We start from the raw sequence: 21,190 nt of genomic DNA, 5'->3' as shown, positions 1-21,190 counted from the left end.
GCAGAATGGAGTAGTACAGCCCTTCCCAGGCACTTCCTCCTCCTCAGGAAGTGTTGTTTTCTAAGTGTGATTGCTGAGAAATCCATCCATCCTAGTATAAGTCTTCTCACTTTAAGGACCAGTGTTCAGGGCCTTTCTGTGTTGATTCTGCTGAGCTCTAGTGTCTGTCTGTCGGTCTGTCGGTCTGTCTCTCTCTCTCTCTCTCTCTCTCTCTCTCTCTCTCTCTCTCTCTCTCTCTCTCTCTCTTTTAACTTTAATTTCTTTTTAATGGACGCTTTGCCTATGTATTTCTGTGTGTTTCACATGTGTGCCTGATGCCCAAAGAGGCCAGAAAAGAGTGTCAGATGATTCCCCCTGCAGCTGAATTTAAAGTGTCCTCTGCCAGAACAGCCTCCCTGCTGTTGGTAACAAAATAGCTCAATGTGTGGCACAGTCGTGTGGGTGTCCAGGGAGCAGTTTCCTTGTGACAAACAGCATTTGTCACTAAAGTGCTCTATAGCTAGTGAAAAACTGAAGCCTTGGCCCACCTTCCCACCAAGAACTATGTAGTAATGTAGTTCTGACAGGAGATTGTTTGGGTTTCCTCTGTATACTTCTTCATACTTTGTTTTAAAGCCCTGAGAGTTTATTTTGAGAAGTGTTTACAATGGAGTATCTAATTAGAAACCACCAATAAAGAGATTACTGTTATCTTGGATCTTAGTGTGAGCAGAGGGTTCTGGTGTGTCTGTGTGTGGTAGCTGCCTGAGTGCAGTCTAAAAGGAATTCACCTCAAGATGGTAGAAGTTGGGCAGTGTTGGTCAAGGGTTCTCTGGAGAAAGAAACTGTAGGAGTCAGGTTCAGGGTGTGACTTGGTCATCTTATGGCCATATATTCTTTAGTGGGAGGTACGGCCCCCAGTATCTGTCTGCTGCAGGGGGTTGAATGGTTTTGTCGATGCTGTTACTAGAGCATGTCAGTAATCATCAGTCCTGTTTGTGCTGTGTCTCTAATGCAACTGACACCACAAGAATTTAACTTTTAAACTCTTGAGTCTCAAGTACATAGAAGGGCTATGTTCTCTCAAGTCAATGTATATAGCTGTGAAATTGGAATGGGAGCAAAGAAAACACTTTGGCACAGTTCTAGGATGAATTGGATAACATTTCCTAGCACTTAGTTCTTAGGATAGTGAGCTTCTAAGTAGAAGGTAGAATATTTTCCACTTTCAATTATTTGACCCAAATGTCTAAAACAATAGCTCTAGACTGGTGAAGCATCTGAGGCACAGTTGTACATTTTTAAGCTGTTTCTCAAGCTCTAAGAAATAAGCACAGACTTTGCACTATTCAGCAGAAGCATAAATGAAAGCAGAGGTGCCAGCTCTGGGCTTTGGCAAGTGGTGTGTGCTGGCTGCGGGTGGCATGTGAGAGGCAGTGGTACTTCTGGAGCATGAACAGCCATGTATGGCATGCACAGAACCTTGGGAAAGCATGAGGCGGTCCTGCAGGAGTCTGCATTTCACTGCTGTCTGTGTAGCACATTTTGAGTTCTGTTTGAATGTTGCACAAGTAATGATTAAATGTCAAAAGCAAGTATCCAAGTGAATGAACCTTTCATTTTACATGTTTCAAATTAGTTCTCTCCTGTCCTAGCTTCCATTGTATAAATAATTTTCTTTCAGGTCAATAAATAGGGAAGAACAGTAAAACCCTTAACTTGGGTTTAATTTTTAAAAACTATTTTTTTATATTTTCTGATTATTTTTAAATCTTAAGGTAGTTTTAAAAATGAGTGGTGACTTGCTAGATTTACATATATAACTCAATCTGTTGGCTTCAGTGAAACCGTAATGAATCTTCATGACTGTTCATGTATTTAGCTATTTTAAGTGATATTCTCTTAATTAAAGATAGTGTTAAATCAGGCCAGTCATGGTGGTGCACACTTGGGAGGCAGAGGCAGGGGGAGTTCAAGGCTAACCTGTTCTACAGAGTGAGTTCTAGGACAGGCAGGGGCTACACAGAGAAACCCTGTCTCAAAGAATGAAAGAAAGGGATAGTCTTAAATCTAACAAAAATGAAGCATGCAATTTAGGGGTTTTTGTTTTGTTTAATACACCATGACTTTGAAGTGGTTCACACTGCTGTGAAGACCTGATTCTTGCACAGTGTCATCTTGAAACAGTCTATCTACTTGTGTAAATGATATGCCAAGTCATGGAAGCTACCAAAACTGGTACATAAACTTTGGTGAAATTACTTCATTATGATATAATGTTTGGTGAAAAAACCTAGGCTTTAGAATAAATACATTTGTGAACATTATTTCTTCATTAATCTGTTTTGTCTTATGCAGAATGATTTAACATATAATCTTTGCCTAACTTAGAATTACGTTTTATTTTTTAAATACTTGGAGAAAGACGTGTGTAAGCCCTGTACATGATTATGTCTGTGACAGTATGAAAGTATTTGCTTTATTGTGGTTATTAGTCATGCATTTAGGGAAACCAGAAAGGAACCCCAAAAATAGCCTCTTGGGTTCCCTGTAGTATGACAACCTTGAGAGCTGGATTTATTCAATGCACCCCACCCCTGCTTGCCCAACCCTTCCCACTGCTGCTCCAGTGTCTATAAAATGATTGGAACTGGTTTTCACTTACATTGGTGTGACTGTCTTAAAATTTTAGTCAGTCTGTGAATTAGTGATTTGCGAGCCATGCACTTGCAAAGATGTGGGGTGACATGTGTTCTCCACTGAGTTCAGGGCTGTCTTTTTAACAGTGAGCTGTGATTCTAAAGGCTTTTAAATGTAACCCACGCTAGTTCAGAAGCTAAAAACATACCTCACAAAATGCACTGACAGTGCCGGGAGGTTGCTCATGTTGCCGTTCTGTCAAATACCGTGTTAGCCTTTTGGTCTGGTTGGGGCTATTGTAATGCATGTGTGATGTAATTCATAAAACTGCTGCTTAGGTAGTTCATTCCTAAGGTATCCTGGGTTCTGCTCCTCTTCTTACTGTAGTTTTAAGCCATTATTGTTGCTGGTTATTGCAGGTTGTTACTCTTGGCTGCTGTTCCTCTGGACAAAAAAGGTTATGAATGTATAGGATAAGTGTGAGCAGTTCTGTTTGCATTGATAGAAATATAAAAAGTAGAATCCATTCAGAAATGAGAATGGACCAGGGGATTTGTCACCTTTATCTTAATTCAGTGTACCTCTTGAAAGGAGTAGTGATGAGCGGGAGATGCAAACCAGATACATAAAATGCAGTGATTCTTACCTTAGACCAGAACCAAGCTTGCCAGCAGAATGCTCTGCTCTCCCTGGGTCTCGGGCAGGAGAAATGCACTGCTCTTTTAGAGTCTTCCCCTACATAACTATGTTATTATCAAAAGTACTTTCTATGTAGCAAAAAGTCAGCATTTTAACACTTCTGATTGCTGAGAAACTGCTTGCTCACTCGTAGTTTACCATTTGACTTTCTGATACTTTGTTTTCCCCCGATTTTGTAGTCTTTAAAAAAGGCCATTCAATAGAGAACCTTCTGTTGATGTTTGTAAAGGCAGCCAAATAAAAATTGGTGATAAATGAGAATTTTGTCGTTGTTCTTTTGACCTGAAATAGTCTTACACCTAGGCCCTGATACAATGTAGGTATCATGGGTTGTACTTACATGTATGACATGCAGATAGTTCTATAGAATGCCTTTACACTTTAATTAAAACAAAGTACAGCATGGAATTAGAAATATTTATTCAGAATATAAGAATGTTTGTAAAATATTATAAATGTCTCTGTATAAATAAATGAAGTTTTTTTTTAAACAATTCTATATCAAATAACACAAAGTAGCTATTTTACAGCAGCTAAAACTAAAGGCATCTGGGAACATTTAAAGCTACGAGTCAGTCTAAAAAATTACAAGGTATAGTACAGTGTTTAGTAGCCACTTTAAAATGAGACTTTCGGTACAAACAGAAGAGTACTGGCAGATGCAATCACATGTGCTTCAATAATGGTACATTCAAGCAGGATTTTCTAATTCAAGTGGTATAAAAAGCACATTTTCCATTAATAAAAAAGTTAAAATTTCATGCAAAGTAACAATATATCTAAAAGCAGATTAGAAATAGAAGTGAACAGTTTTGTAACCTTGGTATCAGGTCCTGACAAATTTGAGTTATCTTGAAGTAGGTTTCCCAACAGGAGCACTGCCAAAGAAGGCTACGGACTCTACAAACAGGATAACACTTTCCACATTTCAAAATGGGAGAGAACAGGAGAGCAGAAACCTAAAACCAGAGCATCCGTATGGGTGTGGTCTCTACAGGACCTGCTCCGTGCTGCCTAGCAGGTAGGTGGGGTAATTATCAGATGAGACACTGGGAAGATTAAATACAAAGTTCAGGGTGTTGTTATCCAGCAGTGCTTCTTACACACATTCAAAATATCAGACAGTATGTTATGGCTATGCTGGATTACCAGAACTAATGCTTGCCTATGTGAGAAAACGACTTTACTCAAGCTGATCAGTTATGCTGTGGTCATAGCATTTCAGAGGCATATATTTCTAAATGGATACAACATTTAGAAAAAATGAATTGGAATGGGAGGCCACAAGTTCAGTGCTGAGTTCAGCCTGACCTATATGCACACAAGGGTTTGATTGTGTGCACACTTCAAAGGTGGTGATGTTTTTGTAGCAAAGCAATCCTGCTCTATAAAGAGTTGACAAAGCTATGGCCAAGGTGCTATCCTATCATTCTTTATCACTCAGGTTTTGTGGGTTGTTTTGTTTTGTTTTGTTTTTGTTTTTTTGTTTTGTCATAGGTTCCATTGACTAAATGAAAATTCTGATTTCTTCTACAATTATGTCTTGTTCTAGAAGCTGTAGTGAAAGGCAGCAATAAAATACTGTTGGTAAGCTCTTGAACCCATGTCCACCCCGCCCCCAGTGAAGATCAGCTCAGAAATTTTAGCCACCAAATAATTTGTTCGCTGTTGAGCTCTGAAAGACACTGTACACTTAGGGGGTTGTTTTTACGTAGGGCACTGTGTTCATGTAGTGACTGGACATACTCCCAATTAAACATTTATAATTGAAAGCATATATGGGAGTGGTTTGACAGATAAAGAGTGTTGGTTTACACTTAACTTGAAACACGAGCATGATAACCTGAACTCCTGGGCAGCTCTGAAGTAGTTTATGTGATGTATATGTCTATCATTGTGTAGAATTCTTGGTGGGCCACAGTACATAGGGGATCCGTGCCAGGGATGCGGGCATCCCAACACCTCAGCAAACGGACAAACGTTTCATCTCTCCTAAGGTAATGTCTTCAACAGTGCGGGTCTCCCCGACAGTGGCCCCCTCTTAACAGCTTTTAGAGGAAACACCTAAGGCTGTGACTTGGCCTGCTCTTCCTTATAGAGCCATGCCAGAGCTCTAATTGAGAGTTCTCTGAAGCCCTTTTAAAATTTTGCTGCAGGCTCTGAGGAAGACCTTGTGAGTACATGCATCTGAAAAGAGAATTAAGCACTTAGGCTAATAAAGACTTGAAGTGTCAGTTAAATGGAGCATCCAATTTCAGGCAACACTCACATTAAGAAATGTGCCACATCAGCACAGGAGAGTGAGTGAAAGGTCTTTGCCTCCACTGTTGACATGTGGCACTCATCTAGAGCTAGAATATGACACAGTGGCAAAGATAGGTCTCAACTGTTGATCACTTGACAACCTTTTTTTGAGTCCACGGAGGCTTTCTTACTGTCACAAGGCAAGTTTGGCTGGTGCGGATGGGGTTGGTTACAGTGTGGCAGAGCCAGCCATGTAGACACGTCTCCTTTGCCTGCCACTGCTGCCCTAGTCTGGTTAACCTGCCTCAGTTCAGAACTGTAAAAGGTTCCTTTTGCTCTGCCTATCATTTTATGAGCCAGAAGTGGCTTTGATAAGTAAAAGTGACTGCCTAAAGAGGGCAAATACTGAAGAATTGGGGGAAGATTCAAAATATGAAATTCCAAAGGTGTTTGCCCCAATAGACATGCTAATAAAAACCATTTCCTATTTAAAAGTGGGTTCAGGAAGCGCAGGTTTCAACAGAAAGTAAAATTACCCAGGCATCTGCTATCATGTATTTAATCAGTGCAGTTCAGTAGCTTCCACAAATCACATAAACGAATACCTGCTGCTTCACCCTCAATAAACATTGACAATAATAATGGAAAGGTTGTAAAGCCCTTTCCCACTTACTCCAAATGAGATGTTTCATCCTGGCAAATTTCCACCAAACACCATAGAAACTCAGACTAAGGCCAGTTAGGATCATTGCTTCAAGGGCTTCTCTGTGGAGGAACTATAGACCTGCAAGTGTAGGTTCTGGGATGTTACCTGGGGAGGATGCGCGGGGGGCAGGATGGAGGACATCCGAAGCTCTGCAGGCAGCCTGTCACTCCTGTTCCGGCCTCTCTTTGCATCTACACATTCGGTTTGCATTCACTTGGGGGCACAGAATGCCAGCGCACTGCACAGGAAGCCTAACCATCCCTTACCTGGATTGTCCCCTCCAGCAGGACAGCCATGCCTATCCCAATTTGCTCAAGGGGTAGTGGAGAGAGGCAAAAAAGATATTTCTACCTACACGTTTTCCTCATAACAAAATAGAGCTTTGCCTAAAAAGTGAACACTGGGAAAACAGATGAAGGGTATTGACAAAAAGCAAAGCCATTGACACTCAAAAGCCAGGCCTAGACTCAAACCAGTTACACCTTAGTGACTGATGGCCCGGTGAGTAACTTGGCACTGGTCTGGGAAGACGGGTTGGTGAACTCTGTTGTATGAGAAGGATGGAGTGTCTGCCTGGGTTGCACAGAAGGCTCAGGAACTCGTGTCTGCTTTCGGAAAGCAGACCCACCCATCGCCAGGAGTCTGCAGCAGCAACATGGTCATAAATGCAGCATCTTCCACATAGATAGCATGGCAGTGAAACCCACTTTTCATAAAATCTGGATAGTCTTGGGGGCCACAGGAGAGGCGGGGGAGCCAAACTGTTCTTTAATTTGTATCCGTGAGCAGATGAACAACAGAAGGTAAAACAGTGAAGGCTACAATTGAGAATAAACAAATCTGGGGTGCTCCCCTAGAAGAGGTCAGCCTCCCAGTTACCATTTTGCTAGAAATCACCACATCCAGAAGCGACAGAACAGGAAGCTTATCAGGTGTCCCCTCACCCAGTCCCCTTCATGATGTCAGGGACTAAACGGTCAGTGGCAGACTATTAAAGAGGTGGGGACAGTTTTGTACATTAAGGGTCTCTTTGGTGTCCAACAGTGTAAAGCCTCTCTCCCTTAAAGAGGCAGGACTCATGTGCTCGGGTGGCGAGGTTTTGATTCAGAATAGGAGCTACTTAACCTAACACTGCCTTTTCAGTTCTGGAAGAAACCCCTGGGAAAATCTTAACTACATATATCAAGAGTATTCTAGTTTTACTCTTGCTAGGAGGGAATAAAAAACAGCTTCTACCCCAGCTCTACCTCTAAAAAATGGAAGGATGTTTTTATTCGTCTAATACAGAAGCATCTACACACAGCCCTGATGTTACTCTATTTGAAATGGCAGTGTCTCACAGATGATCAGTAACACTTTTCTGCACCCTCTGGTCTGTAACTCCCAACTAATTTCTATATGACTATATCTCAAGAATCTGGTACCACAGGACCTGGAAAGCAGAGCCTTGCTGCAGTGAACTGCCAGCCCTAGATGCTGTAGACAAAACACTGTCACTTTTCCTTGGAGGAGGAAGGAAGAAATCCGGATATGAAAAGAAAAGTCCACAGTCTATGAAAGGGGGCAGAGTGGGGGGAGGCTCAGAAATCTGCATGAAACCAAATGCCGAGATTCCCACTGCTACACAGAACAAGTGAGGCATGAGAACTTGAATAGTGAAAGCAGAAGCAAGACGTGGCTAATCATGTAGCCAGAGCCGTTGTTGATGCCCTTTGTGGCCAGGCCTGGAGGAGCCGAAGCCCGTGATACGATAATCCACAATGCCACCATGACCACGAACCCCAAGGGTACGTGCCTGTGACCCATATGCAACCTTTCCACTCTTGCAACAGTCCCTCCTTCCTTGGGCCCTTTCTCTTCTAAGGACCTCAGAGCTGCTAGAATTTACCCCTTTGCGACAGAACATTGGTGCCTGAGTGCCTGCCCATTAAAGTGAAGTTTCGTTGGTATGTGGCCTGGAATTCTCTTCCTCCAGCAGAGCTATTCTTTGCTTGAGCATTCTCACTTGGGTCTCGTGTCGTTCCACCATGGCCATCATTTGAGATTCCAACTTCTTCAGCTTGTTTTGATGCTTCTTCTTTGCTTTTTCATAGGCAGCCACCAGATTGCTGTGTGAAAACAGGGAAATGAGTAAAGAGTCATCCCAAGGGATGAGTGACACTCTGTGCTGTGTGCACTGAGGGGCCATGCCAAGTGAGCATTGCTTTGAAGAGTCCACCTGTCCAGTAAGGAATCAAAGTCCAGTGATAAGCTGGCCCCGTATTTAGGATTCTGGCGTAAAATACTAACCTAGGCTCAGGCTGTAGGAAGAGTTAACCAACAGCCCAAAGTGGCCAGATCCAAAACAGATGAGGAAGATACTGAATTCTAGAAACTGCTACAGATGGCCATGTGTAAGTTACATAGTGTTCTCTTACCCAGGAGAAGGGCAGAGGTCTTTACTCCAACTTTGTTATGTTTTGGGCTCTAAGGAAGTGCTGTCAGCTCTGAATGGGTCCTAGGCTAACTGCTGTAAGGCAGGACATGAGCCAGGTGCCTACATGTTCTCTCTGGTCCAAAATAGAACATTGGCACCCTTCAGATGCACTGTTGCCCTGAGCTGGAGTTCTAAAGTGTGATTTGAGGACAAACAGGACAGACACACACACACCCCTAGGATTCCTAAAACCTCATTCAGGGGGAGGTCTTGCAGATTGTAAAATCCAGATGTCTTAAGCCAGCTAAAATGTGCCACTCGAATTACAATTTGGAAAATAGCACATTTTTATGAAAATACTATCTATTGAGCTTGAATTTTATAAATGATTAAAAAGAAAAAAACTTAAAAGTCCATTTCAGTTTTGGTTCCTAAGAAGTGTAAATAGATATCTTACGGGCACAAAGGTCCCGAAGTCCTCATTTTTTTTTTTTAATATAAAAAGATAGTGTACCTCAAATGTTTTGAGACTCTTAACTTGGAGTCTAATGTACCCTAAAATGTTCCACTGTATGAGGTGTTGCTGTAATAGATGGTTTAGTTGCCAATTGAAAACACTGACTCAAACATAGCTTTTTTCCCCCTGACTTCTCAGAATCTTTATTATAGGGAATTCAATAAGAGTCCACAGCAGGCTTCATTTTCTAAGCCTATCTAATCTGAGATGGGGTTCATCTTAGTGCCCTGGGTTTCTGTCAGCTGTAGGACTCTACTGTAAGGTTACTTTCCAGGAAAGTTAGGGAGAGATCCCTGGGCTCGAGCATGGGGATGCACAGGGGGTTTACCTGTTGGCCCGTTTTAAGTCATTCACAAACTCTGCTGACTGCTGGTGTCTGACTTCGCTGCTCTTGGTGAGTCTTTCCAAGGCGCTAACCAGCTCTTGAACTCTGGCCTTCAGCTTCTTTTCCCTGTATCAAAGAGAGACAGCAGAAGTCACCAGGTTGTGGTGATGGTGGAAGGAAGTCAAGGTAGCTGGTCAGGGTCAGCAGTCCAGAGCACAGAAAGTTAAGGTAGTAGTGGGTCTAGGAGCACAGCTTCTCTGCTCCGTGTAGCCAGGAGCTTCTCTCAACACTGCATTCTACAATAATTAAGGATAGATGCACCAGCAAGCCGACTCAATGAGTAAAACCATTTGCCACCAAGCTACGCCTGATGGCCTGAGTTCACTCTTCAGAACCCACACAGTAGAAGTAAAGAATTAACTCCTAAGGTATTTTCTGTCCACCACAACACGTTGTGGCATACACACAAAGACCAGGGGAGTGTTTGGATCAATCAAGGTCTGGAATGCCTGTAGAAAAGAGAAACCTGCCTAAATTCAGATCAGTATGCACTGACATGGAAGTCTAGAACACTGCTTTTATAAGAACACCTAGGAATAGGATGTATTGTGGCAATAAACTAGAAAACAAATCACAGGTTTGGCAGTGGGTGAGGAAGGGGTTAACAGAAGGCTTTGCTATTTCATTTATTTTGTTGTTGCTGTTGTTGTTGTTATTTGAGCATTTTAAACACTAATCAATGGAGTTCTGATAAATTATTAGTCTGACTCTGGTAAAATATTCCACTATACAAGCCACTATCATGGTTCCAAGCACAAGATTTCAAATTTCCTTTGGTTGTCTTTTATGTTTCTCACTGTGATGAGTTTATATACATCTAGTCTTCTGGGTAGGGAAGAAGCCCCTCTTTCACCGTCTGTAGTGACACCAAAAATCAAAATCAAATGAACTTTTGTCTCTTCTGCTCCACAGAAGACTTCTGTCTAACCTGAGCATATCTTAAAGGGTATTCATGCTTTTAAACCAAAATCATTTCTCAAGCTTCTACTGTGACAGAAAGGTGAGTCTACTGCCTTCTCTACTTTGTGGGTTTCTATACAGATTACGAACAGTGGTAATGCTAACATGTCTAAAACTTACCTCTTTTGTAAACTTAAAAAGATTCTTGTAACCTTCAGAGAATCCACTTAGATCCACCTCTTCCAGGTGAGATGGACTCAAGAAGTACCTGTATTAATCAGCAGCCTAAATTTCCCATCTATATCAAAGGCTTATATCAAAGGACGGGATTCCTCCGTCTGTCCCTGGTTTTGGGACTCCCCTCCCTCAACTACCACGACCATGGGCCTAAAAGTTTCAAAGGCACATCTAACCTATTTAACTTTATCTTCTGCACCTTCATTACACACACACACACACACACACACACACACACACACAGAGAGAGAGAGAGAGAGAGAGAGAGAGAGAGAGAGAGAGTTCCAGTATCCTGCAAAGTTCAAGTATTTCCTCAAGATCTGCATGTTTCCTCCAGGACAGCTGGCCCCCAGTGCTCTGGTCCAGCCTTACAGGCTGTTTAAACTGGGCCTGCACTCTCCTAGCCCCAGATGGTTCCAGGGCCTGGATAGTCAAAACAGCTCTCCCAGGACTTGACCAGCACCCCTGTTAAAGAAGACATCACCCCCAGGCAGGTTAAAGAACACAAAGCCCTAACTCCTGCCCCATCATAACCCTTTCCTATAATTAATCAGAAAGGGAGGAATGTTAACATTTAGGCTATCCCACTGGCCTGGCCAGATAAAAGGACCTGCTCTGTTCCTCATGGTCTTTCTCTCCTCTGCACGTCCTTCCCTGCCCTCGTGGCTCTGCTCCCCTCTGTCTGCCTCTACCCCTTTCCAGGTACTCTTTCCTCTCCCTTCCCCCCCAATAAACCTCCTTATACAAGATCTGTTGCATGGCATCATTTCTCAGGGGCACACTTTTGGCATTGACCCGCCATGGTACCCTGCACTGCATTATGTTTCATAAGACTGATGAACGGAGGAAGTAATTGCAGCGAAAACCCCAAGTAAGTTGTAAGAGAGAAAGCTAACCAGCCCGTGGTGTAAAGATTCATTTTTTACTGGGTCCTTTTTGCCTTCACTGTATACAAGATGGCTGGCTACAGAGCATGCAGGAGTGTGTAGGGACCTCCCCCTTACTAAGGAACTTGTTTATCCTCAGCATTAGCAGTCTCTAGAGAACCTCTGGGTTAGCTGAGTTTCTCACTGGAATCACAGAGGGGTAGCATTCCCGACTAGAAGAGAGGGTCCCCCTGTGTCCCTAAGGCTTCCAAGCAGGGTGCTCCTTCTTCCTCTTGGGCTGAAGAGTCACTTACTTATGTTTTGCTACTAGTTCTGATTTCCTTCCCCATGAAAACTTTATTATGTCTATGTATATATACATGTGGTGTGAGTACGGAGGTCATAAAGTTGATTAATTTTACAAAAGGGAAAGGAGAACTTGTGAAGAATACTAAAAGTGCAATGAACTCTCACAAAGGCAGACCTTTCCTGACACCCAGACCTAGGGGACTTTACAGTAGGGCAGAACCCCCCAAAAGCAAATCAGCTCTCAGACCTGCCTGTCCCCAATGTGGAGGCATATATAGCATTACCAGTTCTGGGAGCTCAGTGCTGCCCCCGAGGACCACTTTGATGTCTACACAAGTAAAGCACCGACACCAGGAGAACCGTGTTGGACTTATATGAAGATGCAAAAATGAGGCTACACCTCAAACTTGCGTTCATTTGGCTGTTTTGAAGGGGGCAGACCTATAGCCAAAAGATGCTGTTTAAGTGTGAAAAAGGTACAGGAGTTTGAAAGTTCAATAATAATAAAGTAAAATATCTCAAATTTTAAAACCCAGACAACCTGCCAAAATATTGTCACATTGAATTTAATATAATAGTAATAGCCATATTTAAGGGAGCAATTCTAGGAATTGAACCTTGGACAAGTGTCTATCCTGAGCTAAACTCTATGCTGTTAAAATTAATTTCACATATTACATTTTTAATGTAGGACCTATGAAATTTAAAATGACATGTGACTTGTAGTTCAGATAATGGTAGAAAGAGAATATGGTGACCTAAGAAGGAAAAGGGACCCCCTCACCCCACAATCTGGTTTTGAAGCCTCCTATGGACAAGGCATCAAGAACTCAGCCCAGCTAACAACTGCGTAGAGCTTTCTCCCTTCCCAGTCACAATCCCCTAAGCCCCACATAAAAGGAAAGAATATTTACTAACCCCTTGTGCAGGCTGAGTGGCTCTTTTTTTACCCTATCAGAGTATGGGATTCCTCAGGGAACCATCTGCCTGTGTGTCATTCCTGTCTTCCTCACATCAGCATTCCACTCTACAGAAGTGACTTGCAAGGCCAGGTACCTCAGTCATTGTCCTTATTTTACTGTAGCATAAACCTCTTGACTGTTGATCACTCTGGGTTTGTCCATTGGACACCTGCCACTTAACAGGCATCAGTAGTTTAGTTTCCATAGGAGAACGCCTGAAATTCTACAGAAAGCCACACTTCTCATGTTCACAAATGGCAACATCAACACCATTATTTACTATGTGTGGAACCATAGACAGACTCTCTTCCATTACCTATATTCATCATCAAACTGACTTCCAAGACTTGACTTTCTGCCACATCTTCCTCCACCACCACCACCACCAGGTCTAACCTAATAATCTTCCAGACCTTTGATAAGCATGTCAGCCTGCTCGTTTTCTCTGCTTCTATTCTGGTGCCCCCCTGGTCTGGCTTTCACACAACAGCCAGGTCTCTTTTTCAATGTGGAAAATCTGATCAGATTACTTCCCTCTGCGGCCTTCTCCTTATACTTGGAAGCATGTATGTGGGCCCGCCTCCATCTTGAAGGCTCTGCTCTGAGATGCCCTCCCAACCTCTGCTCTTTCTTCAGTTTAAATATTCCCTCTCAGCCACTGTCAACGGGGGACAAATGGCCCCAAATTAAGACATCACAGTACTTTGCCATTTCCTTCATGTTATTTACTACCAGGTAGATGTACCCTGACTCAGCTAGACCCCTCCACTCTTACTCTCCTTTGTGCCCATCATCATAAAAATCCCTAACTGGCTTGCATTTAGACTACACAGGCAACAGAACACAGCTATCTTTTTTTCCAAGATAAAGTTGGCTTTAACAACGGCCTTTGAAATCAGCATCCCTATGTGCTCGCTGTACAAGTGAGTATCTGCGGCACCGTCAGGACACTTGCCCACAGCTACGTGCTGCAATGCTGGCTGGCGTTCACACACTGAAGCCTGTCAGCAGAGCCTGGGTGCTTAGGCATTGCGCCGAAGAATCCCATGACTCATGAAGGGGATGGGTAGAAAGAGCAATAAACAAGGGTTGTGGTTAAGATCACAGGCCTGTGGAGCCAGGATGACGTGTCCCAAGATAACGATGTTCTACGGCTCTTGTGTCTGAGTGTAGCTGGAGGTTCCAGGAGGTGTAGCTGCAGAACAGCTGCCGGGGCTTTTGCCCAGATTTTCTAAGGAAAATTTTCCATGTTTTTAATGTCCAAGAGATGAACTTGGCACTATCACGGGCACGCTGTTCCCTTTATCCATGACTGCTGTGAACTAGGGTGCTCCCCACCTCTCTGCCTTTATGCAGTTCCAGGTGGGGCTGCCAACTCTGGGTCTTTGAAACACTAGACAGTGACAAAGGTCATCTCAATTTCTCAAGCGACAGCTACTTGAAGCCCTTAGGTGGGACTCAGTCTTTGCCTCCCCTCTAGACACTCCGGCTCTGAACCTCAGCAATTTATTTCAGTGGTAATGAATCCACAGGCCCACTCTGTATTTCATTAACATCCTGCAGATCCATGTTGCATTTATGGAATTTTCTGGCACCACTCCTAGTGCTTGATTGCTGCTGTAAATCAGCTGAATGTGAAGAATCTGCAAGTGTACATTTTTTTAAAAAGCATCTTTCGAAGTTAACAGCTCTAACAAAATGGTGACAATTCTGCTGCTGTTGCACCCAGATTGACCATTTTTCTCTTCACCCATCCCTCCATTTGTATGGCGTACAACAGTATTCATGAATAGCTACTAAACAAATGATAATCCTTTTCTCCCTTATGGCCAAGATTACATAAATATGTTGATGATTTTGCAACTGAAGACACCAAATTTTAGGAGTCTCATGAACAGCCCAAGTGCTCCAAAGACACTGATGGGGACTTAGTACCATTGAGGTCTCGGAAGACGTACAAGGTGGTGACTGATGATGCCAGCTTCTACAGGCTGAATATTCTGAATGAAGGTGAGGAATGGGACTGGCATCTAGGCTTGGAATGACAAGTTATCTGGAATGGTTGCGTTGTAAATTGGGTTGAGAAGCATTTGAAACATTAGATAGTTACTTGAGATCTAGGGATGACCTCAGCTACTGTGGCTCCTCACCCTGCCATGGTGATGTTGCACTCTCAGTGCACCTGCATCAGAAGTGAACATGAAGGTATTTTGGTGACAAATGGTTCATCTGGACACCGAGTGTTGAGGCACTTGATCAACTGGTGAGAAAGCAAAGCATGAGGAAACGGACGAAGGAGACCTTACAGGAAGATGCAGTCTGACGTTCATGTTGTAATTCATAGTCATTTGGAGAGAAGATACGAGTGGGTGTGTGACTGTGAATATTTGTATCAATAGGGAGGATTCAGACGTCCAAGAGCAGGACCTGTGCTCGGCCCCTGCATGCTGCCTGCAGCAGCCAGTGGTGCAGCCATAGGAGGCCATGGTGTGTGTGTGTTAGTCCCTGCTTCCTACTGTGGAGGAGGAACAGCGTCCTTCCTTTGAATCGGCATGACCTCATCAGCACAGGGTGCTACTTCACAGGTCGGATCTGAGGAAGCTTTCCTCTCAACAGCACTTAACTTGCCCCCAGATTGGGCAGACAGATGTGTCTCACAGGAACTCAGAGGTTCCCATCTTCCCAGACCAGTACATACTGTGAAGGTGGAGTCTTTAGAAGGAACCACATGTGCGGGCACAGGGCATTCCTCACCCCACCCCCTGCACTGGGTGGCCTTGAAGATCACTCAGCTTTGCTGTCCCAGTCCTGACTCCAATCGTATGTGGCTCCTGCTTCTGCTACCACTCCCATGACTGCGGTGCAGATGAAGCCCCTGACTCTACCCTGCTGTGCCTAGGACATGAGGACAGCCTACCCAGACAACACCTGTACACAGACAACATCAGCACACAGAGAAGAGCCATCGCTGAAAATTCCCTTCCCATGGCTGCTGCTGACTCACTTTGGTAGGAGGATCATTCTCCCAGACTTCACTGGGGCCTGTGGGATCCTAGTAAGAGAGGGACTTCAGACAGAAAAGTGTTCATGGTTCACCGGAACAATAAAGTCTTTTGGTTAGGAAGCGGTTCCTGAGCATGACTGGAAGCCTGGCCATCCAGGGTGGCTTTCAGGGCCGTACTAGAAGCAATATGGTACCACAGATATTCATGGAAATCTGTGATTTCCAGGTGGGAGCCATATAAGAAACATGGGACTGCACTGAGTTCTGGTTTTATACCCCCAAAGAGGAGAAAAGACATACAAGAGGCTCATTGGTGAAGGCCTACCAGAAATCAAAGCCTGGTGGGAACAGGGCACTAACACATGGTGTTACAGAGTTCCTGCCTTAGGATGGATGGCTGTCCCCAGGAAAGAACCATTGCTCTTCCTCCTGCATACTTTCTGCTCGGCAGGGAGCCTGGCCCACAATGTTCTGCTCCAAGAGTAAAGCACTTCTGAAAACACTGGCAACATCCCCATGTGACCTATGCCACTCAGCCTGCTAATGACAGGATAGACACCTTCCAAAAAGGTGTTTGTTTCTGCTCCAGTTTTAAAATTAGAAACATCCCCTAACCTCAGCCTTCAGCGTCTGGACGATGCTCCCACAAGACATGATGATTGCCATTCTGTGGCTGTATTTATGGTATGATGCTATTTTTCCTTTCTCCTCTGGCTCCTCTTTCTTGGCTCCATGTATCTGCCTCTTGATTAGAAATCCATGCTAACCAACTTAAGGCTGGCTATTGGAAATCCTTCGTGACAGCAGATAGATGAGATCCCTTTATGTTTAGTCAGCACAACCTGCGTTCTGCTCCTGCCAGAAAAAGCCTCTGGGGGCTCTGAGAATTTGAAAAATGTAGGCGCTCAATTTACAGATACAATATCCAAATGGCTCCCCCATTGGATGCCGAGAGTGGATTTTCATCCTTGTCTTTGGCACAAGGAGTTAGGGCATGTGTTCAGGCATTCTCCCATGCTGTGCCTGTAGCCTGCCCAGGGCACAGTGATTACAATACAGCAACATCCCAAGAGGTATGTGCAAAGTAAACGCAGGACCATTCTGTCTTGCAAAGAAGGACATAGTGACTTTGAGCAAATCAGGAAGGCAGAAAAAACCCTGTAAGGCCAACTTCAGTCAACTAAGAGTCAGTCCATGATATAAATACACAGAGGGGACTCACAGTGGGATCAAGTTAGCTGATCGTGCATGGTCAAAACTTCCCACATCAAATCCCTAGAAGTAATGGGGCAAAGTATTTTGTAAAATGCCTTAAGCTTTTTAGAAAGCAACTAATGCTCCTATGTACCAGAAACCAGGAAAAGTAAAAGATGGACAATTTTTTTTTCTTCTTACGAGAGAAAGCTTTAAGAATGCAGATGAGAGGCCCCGTCTCAAGAAGGCACGTCAGAGGGATCCAAATCAAAGTACCAGCTGTCTCAACAAGACAGGGCCAGAGGTTCAGGTCAGATTGGCAGACTCCCAGCCACTGTCAGCCAGGAGGAAGCAACAGCCTAGGGGATGAATGATGGCACACTTGGTAGACAGCATCTCACAGAAGCCCAGGGAGGCATGCACCCACGGTCAGACCATCATGCTTAGAAAACCAGCAAGTAGTTGTTAACTTCAAAGCTCAATACCAAGGGACAGGGTTTCTCTGTGTAACAGCCCTGGCTGTCCTGGACTCACTCTGTAGACCAGGCTGGCCTCAAACTCACCTGCCTCTGCCTCCCAAGTGCTGTGATTAAAGGTGTGCACCACCATGCCTGGCCAGACATTGCTTCATTTAAAAAGATGACTTCAGCACCAAAATAAATAAAGTTAACAGAGACCACCACAGTAGCCACAACCTAAACCTAAGTGAACTTCAAAGCCCAGATGATAGTTCAATTTCTGTGAAATACTACTGTGTATTTCACAAATATATGTAATTACTGTGTGCCAATTAAATATCCACACAGAAAAAAAATAGATTCTCCAAAATGTCACATACTAACATAGGGTAAACAGACATGTGCAGCCACTGAGGGCTTGGATTTTGGCTGCTTTAGTTTTGGAAAGTAATATAAGTAGAAAATGCATACTAGATTGAAGTGATATTTTGAGTATATTGGGTTAAATAAGAGATTTTTAACAGGCGTTTTTCATGTGAGTACTGGAAATCATGAAATTACCTCTCTATTGAACAGACATGCTTTGGTCTCCAGTGCAACAGGGGCGGGGCATGGGAGGGGGTGTCAGAAAATGTGAGCTGTGGAAGAGAGGTCTGAATGAGCTGGCATTACTTTCTCTTCGGAAAAAAAGGAAGTAGAATGTGGGAGAAGAAACACGGAAATATCAGAGGAAAATGTCCAAGAACCGAGTAAAGACACGAGGCCTCTCTTTGGCAAGGGGTACGGATGCTGCAGAATGCAGTCCCACCAAAGATGTCTTCAAGGGGAGGGGGCCTGTTTTTGTTATCACCATTTACCTAATCTAGGAGGGTCTAGCTGATGTGACAACATGCAAAACAGGAAAGAGTATTTTCTTTCCTGCAAATGGGATGACTGTATACATGCCAACACTCAGCAGGGTTTTTCCATTTCGAGCCTGCAAGGTTGGGCGCAAGTAAAACGCACAAAGCCTTCTGCTATCCAGGCAGACCCATATGATCCTGGAGGTGCTGGAAGGAGCAGCCATGAGAGTATGCCAAAAAGCCCTCACTGCTGAAAGGAGCAACCCAGGGCCATGGGGACTACTTACCGTCGGATGGCACTGGCAAACTCTGTGGCTAGCTCGCTGTCACTGTTCGTCCTTAGTTCAGCCAATGACAAAGCTGGGGAGGCAGCATCAGCACACTCCTGAGGAGAACAAACATATTCATTGTCTGATGTGAGCCAGAACATCAGTGCCATGCCTATCGACTGCCCTGGGCCAGCTCATGGAAAGCCAGACAGCAAATATGATCATATCTTCTGTCCCCAGATCTCTCATTACATGCTACCCAAAATAAGGAAAACCAATGGTGAACACTGACTACAGTAGCACCGGTCTAAGCCTGCTATACGCAACTATTCCTTCATTCCATGGAAGGACTCTCATAGGCGGCTTTATGATTGTCCTCATTCACCACAGAAGCAACCACGGCACTGGGTTACCCTGCCTAGTGACTAGCTAGAAGCTGGCTCCACGTGAGTGTCTTCACAGGGCAAATATATGCTGAACACATGTGATAACATCTGATGACTATGGACCAGAACCTCAGAAAATCTAACGCAATGTGGATAGGGACTAGGAACCAGCTGTATAAACTGGGGAGAAGTTTTCTTAAATAGGCAGGATCGCCCACTCTACAGAACAGGAGTGGATGTCGCAATTTCAGCTGTGGCCCACCTCCTGGACACATATACAATCCTTGGACTAGGAATGGCTTGTCTGTCTTGAAGGAAAGAACTTCAAAGAAGAATATTTTTGCCACAGGCACAAATCATAGGAAACTCAAAAAGCGGTGTCCATCCAAGGATCTTCGGAAGACTAGGCCCCATTGCTATGCCCGTTGCCTAGGTGTGTGCAGTTCTTGTTGGTGGGGAACACTAGTTTCCCTTGGGTAGCTATGGCAGGGTCGGTTTGATGGACAAACTTCTACAAATTTTCTCTGGTCTGCTCACCGAAAGCTTGGCTCCCTTCTTTAGACCAGTGGTCACTTTGCCAGCCAATGACAGCAATGAATACACTAGATGGAAGACTTTACTGAAATTGTCAACAGAACCAACATCTAAGAGTCAACATAAGCTGCTTACTCTACTGGGTTCCACAAACTGAGAGCACTGGCACGACGGCGATGAATTACCTTCTTGCGGAGATGTTTTAAAAGCCAGCTGGCCTTTCCTGTCAGAGAAGCATCTGTGTGCTGAAGCCTCCCCACAGAGCACCAGGCTTCTCAGTCAAAATAAATACTGAGAGGTATGAGGGAATGCTCAGTTCATGGGCCTTTGGCAAGAAACTGCCAGGGCCATTCTGCCGCACCCTAAGAACATACACAGACAGACACTGGTACTCTGTAAATGGTGCTGTCCCAAACTGACCAACCAGCTTAGAAGGCCATGCAAAGAGTCTGAAGGTGTATGGAACAGAAAAAAATCCTCTTCTAAAACTCTGGGTACGATCACATGACGCACCACCACGTGGCCCCTGCCCAAGTGCTACGACACGTGGCATAGAACCTTCCAGATTCTGAGCCATGGCAGCCCCACCCAAGCCTTTCCATGATCCCCCCCCCCCGCCCCCACTGTCCTTGGGATAACCCTGTAAGCTGAGCCTTCTAGTCAACATGGGTCTTGGGACAGAAGCTCATTTCTCCAGGGTATCTTTTCTCAACTTCCTGCTCTGTATGTCCTGACTATGGCCTCACACTAAACTTGCATTTGAGGCATCCTGTAACTGTACTGTGATCCATCAGCTCCAGTGTAAAGCCCTAGAGGACAGCAGTTCACCTTGGTCCTGTCATGCTGTGGATATCTAATCACAGTGGGATGCATGAGGGCCTCAGGATGCCTGGCTTAGCAGAGTGCCATACTGTGAGCATCACAAACACATCTGCAGGTCAAAGTGGAGAAGCAGACATTTCAGCTATTTGTGCAGCATGCTTCAGATTTCTTAGCTATTTAAGAAGCAACAGTTCACACCACATGTCTGGCCTTCCTTCCTTCAATGCTTCCTTTGTTCCTTCCTTCGTTCCTTCCTTCCTTTCCTTCCTAAGTACAGGACTTTCCTGAAGATGCCCTGCAGTACCTACACTAGCACTGTGAGAAAGTGTTTACATGCTCATCCAGTCAGTATAGGCTTGCCAGTCCTGAATCTGAGCACACTGGTGTCAGGAGAAGCTGGCATATTAGGAATATTAAATATGATATGCTGAACATGCAGTTCCACAACTAAGTGATGGGTAGAATTCATTAGGCTCTAAAGCTTTTTTTTTTTTAATCTTCCCAATGCAAATGTGTGAAAGAGAAATACAAAACAGAATGAGCATGGATTCTAGAAAAAGCCCCTGGGGCACGGGAGGAAGGACTGATTTGAATGTGGCCTTGTAAGCATTACTACCAGAAGCCCAGACTCTGTACGTATATACTTTGATTACAAGCATGATTTCTCCTCCATCTTCCCTTCCTGCTTACTAAGGCACTGAGAGCAGGGTGGTGGGGAATGCAGGAAATGCCCTGTAGGCCAGGTGTGGCTTACTCCCCGCCCCACACTACTGTTTTTAGCAGAAGACCTCTCACTTTTATGGAAACTTATTTCCCCTCAT

General features: G+C 44.2%; 1 protein-coding gene across 7 annotated transcripts in view; it reads right to left on the bottom strand.

Annotated features, from left to right (window-relative positions):
• Positions 1–245: 245 nt before the first annotated feature.
• Positions 246–21,190, bottom strand: part of MCC (MCC regulator of WNT signaling pathway) — a 372,812-nt gene continuing 351,867 nt past the window's right edge. For all 7 annotated transcript variants that reach the window (XM_084778403.1, XM_084778404.1, XM_084778406.1 and 4 more), the window contains 3 exons: positions 18,646–18,743; positions 9,530–9,652; positions 246–8,376 (listed from right to left, as the gene is read on the bottom strand). In XM_084778403.1, the coding sequence (XP_084634529.1) occupies positions 8,196–8,376; positions 9,530–9,652; positions 18,646–18,743 (402 nt within the window). In that variant the 3' untranslated portion in view covers positions 246–8,195. The remainder of the gene's footprint in view (positions 8,377–9,529; positions 9,653–18,645; positions 18,744–21,190) is intronic.

The sequence above is a fragment of the Acomys minous genome (genome assembly GCF_964271855.1).
Source record: "Acomys minous genome assembly, chromosome: 4".
Classification (NCBI taxonomy): Eukaryota; Metazoa; Chordata; class Mammalia; order Rodentia; family Muridae; genus Acomys; species Acomys minous.
This window is presented reverse-complemented; position numbering and strand designations above follow the sequence as displayed.